The sequence below is a fragment of the Nanorana parkeri genome, unplaced genomic scaffold (genome assembly GCF_000935625.1).
Source record: "Nanorana parkeri isolate BGI_ZX_2015 unplaced genomic scaffold, ASM93562v1 scaffold517, whole genome shotgun sequence".
Taxonomy (NCBI): Eukaryota; Metazoa; Chordata; class Amphibia; order Anura; family Dicroglossidae; genus Nanorana; species Nanorana parkeri.
The window spans coordinates 130172-139201 of NW_017306785.1; the positions used below are offsets into that span (position 1 = coordinate 130172).

General features: G+C 39.8%; 1 protein-coding gene across 1 annotated transcript in view; it reads right to left on the reverse strand.

Annotated features, from left to right (window-relative positions):
- Window positions 1–9030, reverse strand: part of APOC2 (apolipoprotein C2) — an 18452-nt gene that overhangs the window by 6507 nt on the left and 2915 nt on the right. Inside the window, exon 2 of the mRNA XM_018561336.1 lies at window positions 169–253. Within this exon, the coding sequence (XP_018416838.1) occupies window positions 169–223 (55 nt within the window). The 5' untranslated portion in view covers window positions 224–253. The remainder of the gene's footprint in view (window positions 1–168; window positions 254–9030) is intronic.

A 9030-nucleotide genomic window follows, 5' to 3' on the forward strand; every position in this document is an offset into this window, starting at 1 on the left:
GAAGTGGTTCCTGATCATTTCAAATTGCCCATGTTCCCCAAACCTTAGTATGCAGTAGAATGTCAATATTCTGGTGTGGTATTTGTGTTTCCCTCCTTCTTTATGTCATGCCACACAGTTACAACCTTGTAAACTGACACCTTTTATTAATATGGCATAGGTACTGACCTGAGCTGAGGAGCACAACAAGTAAAGAAATAGCTAAGACCTGTGTGAGCCTCATTGCGATCACTTGCGATGTCCACAACAGTTCCTAGGAGAAGGTTTAAAACATTGTATGTTAGACATTAGTAAGAGAGTCACACCTTCCCCCCTCCCAGGTTTTACCAAGATTAGATTCTGTAGTTTTAGGTCTGTCTACTTGTATGATTTAATATTGCAGCAGAACCATACAGATAAAATGGTGTTCTACAAGTCCATCCAAATCTCTATACACGATCAAGAGTAGGCGTTCTGCTTTTGTTACAAGGGACCTGCAGAAGGTGAGGCATTTTCGGGATTTACCATAGAAGGATCAGAACATTTACTAGAGTTCCATGTAATATTTTTATAGTTCTAAAACTGAGCTATGGAGTTAAAATCAGGTACCGAAGTACCTATCTTTGTCTTCCAAGCCACCCAAAGGTTCCTTCACATCTTTTTTTTTTTATATATAGATATATATATATAGATAGATCTATATAGATATATATACATATATATATCTATATAGATCTATCTATCTATCTATCTATCTATCTATCTTCCAGAGTTCCCAGGAAGTTTCTAGGTTAAGGAGGGCTAATTATTAGACATGTACGCTGCGGAAAATTTCGATTTGGTTTGGATATTTTGTTATTTTGGAATTCGAGATTCGGTTCGGGACTCGGACGAAATCAGATTTCCGTTAGTTTCGGATGAATTTACGAATATTCGTTGCGAGTAAAACAGAAAACCATACACCCATATTCATACTAAAGCTGAATCTCCTAGACCCGAATGGCATTGGTGATCCGAATTTCCGAATTACCTTTGGGAGTTCATGAATGCCATTCGGGTCTGGGAGCCTCAGCTTTGGTAATATATGTGTATGGGTCCCAGACCCAAATGGCATTCAGGTTCCAAATTTTCTAATTGCATTTGGGAGCTCCCGAATGCTATTCGGGTCTGGGAGCCATATACATATATTACTAAAGCTAAGGCTCCCAGACCCGAATGGCATTGCATTCGGAAATTCGGATCCTGAATGCCATTTAGGTCTAGGAGCCTCAGCTTTAGTATTATATGTATATCCTGAACACATATTCATTATGACATGTGACTTTTCTGGCCAAATCAGATGGCTTCAATGTTGCCGTAAAGAAAATTGCTGTTCAGACCCATTTGGATGCATTAAACCGAAAAACACATCTGATTGGCCAGAAAAGTAACATGTTCGATTCAGTTTAGTTTTTGAACGGAATTCGGATGGGATCTGAAATTCTGATTGACACATTCGGATGCATTGGGATTTGGAAATTTGGATGAGTCCAAATTTTGGAAAATTTGTCTGAATTTTGATTTGGAACGAAACGAATCACACATGTCTACTCAGTATGCCTATGATAGCTTGTAGCTCAAAGGTTGGAAGTATTGCACCTTCTACACTTGGATCCCTCTAGGTATCTGCTTTTAACTCCTTAGGTCAGTTTTAAAACTATCAGCATGAAGCAGGTTAACTTTTTAGTGACCTAGACCCAGACAACATTATCCTTCAAACAGTGGGGGCTAAGGCAACTCTGAGTGAGAATAAATGAATGAATGTGATATTCATCAAATTGGTGAGCCTTACCCATTTATTTGCCGTGAATTCGCTCAAGGACTCAAGTATGTTGGATGCTTACAACTGTAACAGCAGTTGAATATGTATGAGGGACGTGAACCTAAAAATATGATTTTTCCAAGACAAAGCCTTAAAGGGTATCTATACCCCAAGTTTTTCTTTAAGTTTTGTATAGAATGTGGAAATGTAAGAATCCCTGCCTGGTTATACTTCTTTGCTGGGCTCCGTTGGAGAGATTTCCCCTCATTTTCTGTTCTGGCAACAACATTTTACTGGACAGGAAGTAAGGGAAAATCTGCAACTAGTAAACGGACAACAATAAAAAGCTGACAGAGGTTCTAGCATTTCCCTACTTAACGTAAAAAGTGCATTTTTACTTCTGTCCGTGTTACTGTTAGAAAGACTTCCCCTTACTTCCTGTCATGGGAACAAACATTATAAAAAAAAATGTCTATAGATATAGTTTAAACTGATATACTGGTAGAGACCAGACCTTAGGGCAAGATTAACCTAGTAAAGTTGCCAGTCGAGCCCTTGGCCTTTACTGAAACAAAAGAAGGAATTGTTTTACAGGTCAGTGGGGTAATGGGACGAGTTCATTTGTTTTGACATTTCCAGTATGTATAAAGCGTTCAAATGTGAGAACACAAAATCATTTTGGGTTCAACGATGTAACTGTTGCCATAGAATACGTTCTTTCCAGCAGTACAGGAAGCCCTGTATAATTTGGTAATATCCAAGAAATAGAGAAGAGCACACTTTTGAAAAGTTCAATTAGTTGTGAAGCGTTGGAACTTTTTAATTTTTTTTTTTTAAACTACAAAATTATTATATTCGCATTTATTAACAAAAGGGTGAAGAGTTTGGGGAAGGGGCCCTGAAAGAAGTAATGTCGTTTAGCTGGAAAAAAGACAAAATGCAATATCTGGGTATCTCACTGACTTCTAGCACTACAGAACTATTCAGGGCCAATTACATGACTATGTTAAATGCGATCAAAAAGGATCTTAATAACTGGTTTAATCATCATCCATGTATTTCCCTTACGGGTCGGATAAATATTATCAAGATGATGATACTACCAAGGGTATTATATATATATCAGACAGTGCCGATTACATTGCCAAGTTTTTTTCTACGAGCGCTTAAATTGGTTGTCAGTCGTTTTGTCTGGAGACGTTCACCTGCTAGGATCTCTCATGGAACTTTGGTTAGGACTAAAGGTCAGGGAGGTCTAGCACTACCAGATTTTAAAAATTACTACCAGGCTGTCGCTATTAATAGATTGTTAGATTTGCACTTTTTTCACGAAACTAAACGCTGGGTAGAGATGGAGAATGAACATGCTGGACAAATAATTTCGACTATTTGTTGGATTCCTCAAGAACATTGGAAACTACATCTCCATACCTCCCCTCTGACACGACACACTTTAAAAATTTGGAAAGCACAATACCCCTGGCTAATAGGGCAATATAATTCACCTCTAATGCCAGTTGTAAATCACTCTTTTTTTCTACCTGGGATGCACAATACAGGTTTTCTTAAATGGACGAACCACACTATTTTAAAGCTTTACCATGTAAGTGATGGACACAAACCACATACTTTAACAGATCTTCGAGCACAATGGGGGACTTACCCATTTGATACATGGAGGCATAGACAAATATCACATTTTATTGCATCACTCCCAAAACCGCACGATATCAGGACTCACATTAATGGAAAAATTATTTTTTTCTACTGACAGCCCACGACACGGCATCTCTCAAATTTATAGGATTTTGGTACACTCTCAACCTAACCTATTCCCACGATATCTGAAGCAGTGGGAACAAGAACTGGAGACAACCTGGACGGACGCGGAGAAACAAAAAATTCTAAGTCGCAATGTAAATTCGTCCATAAACACGTTAGTGAACGACACAATGTTCCGTTTTATAGCTAGGTGGTACTACACACCTGAACGTGTACATAAAATGCATTCAACCAGGACAGAGTTGTGCTGGAGAAACTGCGGTAATACTGGGAACTATATTCACATATGGTGGTCCTGCCCTAAACTTCAACCATTTTGGGGCCGGGTGGTGGACAACATAGAAAAAATTACAACTATCGCTGTGCCCTTGGAACCAGGGGCATGTTTATTCCATCTTATGGATCCTCCGAACATGGCATATAAACGATCACTGTTATACCCTTTGATTAACGCGGCTAAGATTCTGATACCACAGCACTGGAATAAAGAGACTATACCAACTATGAAGGAATGGTATAACAGAATAGAATACTTTCGATTAATGGAGGAATTGACAGCAATCCGGAGAGACACAGTGAAACAATATGAAATTACGTGGCAACAATGGAAGGAATTTAAAAATCTGTACGGAAATCTAGAAGATACAGGATAGAAATATGTGGATAAATAGGAAGACCAAAAGAGAGGGCCGGAGCCTTGGGAGTTGTAGGCGCGAAGGGTCCATTTAAAATTAAAATTATTTGAGTAAAGTAGAATAGAGAAGAAACTCGATAGGATTGCCAGATCTCCCCCACATACCCCCCCCTTTTCCTCTTTCTCTCTTCCCCCCCTTTTTGAATTTCCCTTTTTTTTTTTTTTTCTTTTCTCCTTCTTGTGTGTAATAAATAAGGTAAATGTAAATCAGATACGTTGTACTGTATAAAATACTAATAAAATCGAATAATTAAAAAAAAAAGAGTTTGGGGAAGGCAGGGGAAGTGAACAATCTAGGACAGTGGTGGCGAACCTTGGCACTCCAGCTGTGCCAAAATTACAAATCCCAAGATGCATGTGCCTCTGGGAGTTATGTCTGTGGCTGTCAGAGCCTTGCAATGCCTCATGGGACTTGTAGTTCCAAAACAGCTGGAGTGCCAAGGTTCGCCATCACTGATCTAGGACAACATAGCTGAACTGGAAAGTGAGCTGAATTAGATAATTTTTCCAAATCAGCTATTTTGGCCTAGATTGTTGACTTCTACTGTCTACTCCCAACTCTTCACCCTTTAGTGAATAACCCTGTTAATTTCTGAACCGGAAATCCAATTGAAATCAATAGGAATCCACGCCAGACCCAAAAAGTGTGTATTACAGAACAGCAAATGATGCATAATTATGTAGAATGGTTTCAGAAGTCCTTGGCAGCCTGGCCTGATTAGATGATGCCAAAAAACAGCCTGAGTCACTTCTGTAAGGGATATTAAGATAGAAGGGTGGGGCCTGTTGAAACTGGCAGTCAGGCTAAAGGTGCCCATACACCTTACGATTATCGGACGAAACTTTTCGTCCGATCGAATAGTCGTACGATTTTCGTACGGCAGCCCAATCCTGCCACGATGATTGGAAGATTAATTTAGCCGTAATTAACGAAAAGCACCTGGACGAAATGCGGTAATTGATTTGCCGTATTTTCGTTAGCGCAAGCGCAGTGTAGATCGTACGACTTTTGACGGACGAAAACGCCAGCAACCTTACGAAAATCGTACGATCTAGCAAAGTTTTCAAACCTGCTTGACCGTCAAAAGTCGTACGATTGTACAGTAATGTCGGTCGGACACTGCAATGCACACATACGATTATCGGACGAAAAGTCGATCGCATACGAAAATCGTCCGATAATCGTAAGGTGTATGGGCACCTTAAGAATGCAGAGGCAACAACAGGAGCACATATAAGGCAGAGGCAACAACAGGAGCACATATAAGGCAGAGGCAGCCTTTCAAAGGAGCCTTTGGTTCCATTTTTCTTGAAGCCTTCTGGAAACCTGAACCACCAACAATAACAGTGAAATTCAGATTTGGACATTAGAGTCCCTGAAATTTAACTGTATCCAAAATTCAGGATCAACTCAACAACGTGCAGTAGCCTCTTCAAATTATTTTTTAGAGTATTTATTTACAGTGTTCAACCACCTCTATCATGGTGTTGAGCTTTAGTAATGGGATTGTTTTTAAAGGCCAACTTCTTTTAAATGTCAGTTTTTGGTGGGTGCTAGTGGGTTGAATCATGCGTCTACTTCCTCTTCTTTGGTAGTAGTTTCTAAAATTGCTCTTTCCATGGGGCCATACAGAAGGTGTACCACAGCTAGATTACCAGTGTATGTTTGTAGTCCACATTAATGAGACTTCATAGGTAACAGCATAATGTTAGCATTGGTTACAAAACTGAATTTTACACAGAACATCTTATGATACTCAACACTAGGAAGCCAACACGTGCACTATTTTGCCAGAACCAAACAAAGCTAATATTATTGGTGGAAAAGTCTAAGAAATGGAGTAGAGTGATTTCCCTATTTGGTTATGTTAGATATACACACTGCTTGTCCCAAAAAAAGTCACCACCTGGATTTAGCTAAGCAAATAGATAAGAGCCTTTCATTGGATAATAGGTCTAGGTTCAGCAACGTTATGTCCCCAAACAAATGAGGTCACCTGCCTACCTGAATATACTGAATGACCAGGTTTTTCCATCAATTGATTTTTTTCTTCCCTGCTGCCACGTGCATATTCCAAGATGACAATGACAGGATTAATCTGGCTCAAATTGTAAAAGAGTGGTTCAGGGAGCATGATACATCATTTTCACACATATATTGGTCACCACAGAGTTCAGACCTTAACCCCATTGAAAATCTTTGGGATGCGCGGGAGAAGACTTTACGCAGTGGTCCGGCTCTCCCATCATCACTACAAGATCTTGGTGAAAAATTATTGCAACTCTGGATGGAAATAAATGTTGTGACATTGCATAAGCTTATGGAAACAATGCCACAGCAAATGCGTACTGTAATCAAAGCTAAAGGCGGTCCAATGAAATATTAGAACGTGTGACTTTTTTTTGGACAGGCAGTGTATTTTCTTTGCTGTTTGTATGACCTTTGGGATTAGTTGAATAGCCTTGTCGTTAAGAGATAGCAATCGTCTAGAACATTAGTCTTTCTATTTGTTATGTTTGATCAGTACAAAGTTCTCGCCCAGCTCAGTACTCCAGCTTAATAGTTTTTTTCTCAGTTGTTCCGTTTACAGGGAACACAAGTGTGAACTGGGGCATGCTTTAGACATTTACAGAGCTGGTGATTAGGATAGATTGCAGCAAAATTATTATTCAGTCAACCTTTTGTAAGTCATGTATTTATAGTCTACCCACAGATTTAAAGAGACCAAGTCACCAACTTAAAACATTGCAGGTAAAACACAGAAAACCAAGTATTTAAAGTGCTTACTTGCAGCGTTTAAAAAAACAAAACAAATGTAGTCATTTGCAGTGTGCCTTTGAATTTGTTAAATGTCACTATACCCGGTGAGTCAGTTCCATAGCACCACCTACCTTGCACATAATAGCCCTCTGCTCTTCTGGGAGTGTCTAATTACTGGCTGTGCTGGTCTAGCTCCTCCCCCTTCAATCACCTACTTGCATAGCCTTCTGTGTAGCTACTATGGTAAGGAGCAAAGGGGGATACTATAGAGCAGGAGTCTCCAAACGTATTGTAAATTTTACAGGCTGAAAAAATTAATCCGGGCAGGAGACGGAGCAGGTCTGGCTAGAGGGATTCCCTTTCTCTTGTAAATGCTGTGGGAGGAGCAATAACGTCATTGATTGCTAGGGCACCGCAGTGGGGAAAATCTGCACTGGGGCAATTATGGTACACAGAATGGTGCATCCGGTGCTAGCCACCCAGCCAGGATTGCTGTAGGATGCATACACTCTTGTGAAGGGCCAGATGTGGCCCGCAGGCTGTAGTTTGGAAAATTTGTGTGTCAATTGAGTGGCAGCTATGAGTCTGTTGGGGCTGCAGCAGCCTCAGGCCTTTCTGATGTCTGCACGAGGGAGGCTTTTACAGGTAAATAACATGGCTAAAACATGTTAAATTCACATATAATCTAATGGGAAAAGTTTTGTTAAAATGAATGCCTTGGTGACAGGGTCTCTTTAGAGTAAACCTGTCAGAGAAATACAGGGCTTGCCACTGCAGATCTCCTTCTGCAAATGCAAGGTATACACAGCGTGGGCTTCACAGGGATGTGGAGATCAGTTCAAAGACCAACACAGGTATTTGCACACACCGCATGATATGAGCACTTTACGCCACGTCATGGAGCTGAGGAGCATTGGCAATGAATATTACTTATTTTGTATGCTCCTCAGCTCTATCTAGTGGCCGTATGTGGTATTTTCCTAATATTGCATTTCAATCTAGAAAGAAAATATACTAATAACATTCGTTTTTGCCTCCATTCACACAGAACAAATGTCTATGTAATTTCGCATTTGTTTGGTTTTGGATCAATTCGTATTTTTATTTCTTTTGTTTGTCGGATTTCAGTTATTTGTAAGGCAGAGGTAGACTTTAAAAGGAGCTTTTTGGTTTCATTTTTCTTGAAGCCTTTTGGATTTGTTTAGTTATTCGGATTTCAGATCCGTCCATTTTCATTTCGGAACAAAGTCACATGAGCCAACAGCCAAAAAACACCCATCTGATTGGCCAGAGAACAGTCACATGACCGATTTTAGTTTTATTTTGAATGAAATTCGTATTGATCCGACTTTTCGTTAATTCCCCATTAAGGACCATTCGGATTTATATGCATTCAGATGCTTAAAATTTGGAAACTCAGATGCATCCAAATGTCCAAATTTAATGTAATTTGTACAAGTATCCATTCGGAATGAAAGATAATTTACATGTCTAGTATCAATCACACTTGGCATGCTGCATTTTACCCTGTCAAACAACCATAAAAAACAGGTAGTCACGTCTGTGGTTTTTTTATAGATTAGGAAGAGGAAGAGGATGCCTGCAAGTTATGACAGTACAAAAGCAATTATGTAAGTAAAAAGAAAGTTCACACAAAGGCTACATGCAACCTGATGAAAACAAGTGATGCAACAGGTCTAAGTTTTGCTTGTGACAATGGCAACATATACGTGTCCCATAGAAAGAGTGAGAGTGCACCTTCACCCATAAAAATATTATCCCCTCGCCCTGCCTCCCCCTTTTACACACAAAAAAAAGCCATTTTTAAACAGAATAACTTTTTTATATTTTTTGCTACATTTACATCTTGTATCCTCCCCTAGGTGAAAATAATTCATCCACGTCACACATCTAAGGAGGTAGTTTGCGATATATCGCTCAAGTGCAGGCATGCCGCACTTGAGCAGAAATATCTGCACTTGTTCGGGGGGGGGGGGGGGGTCTGCGATCCGG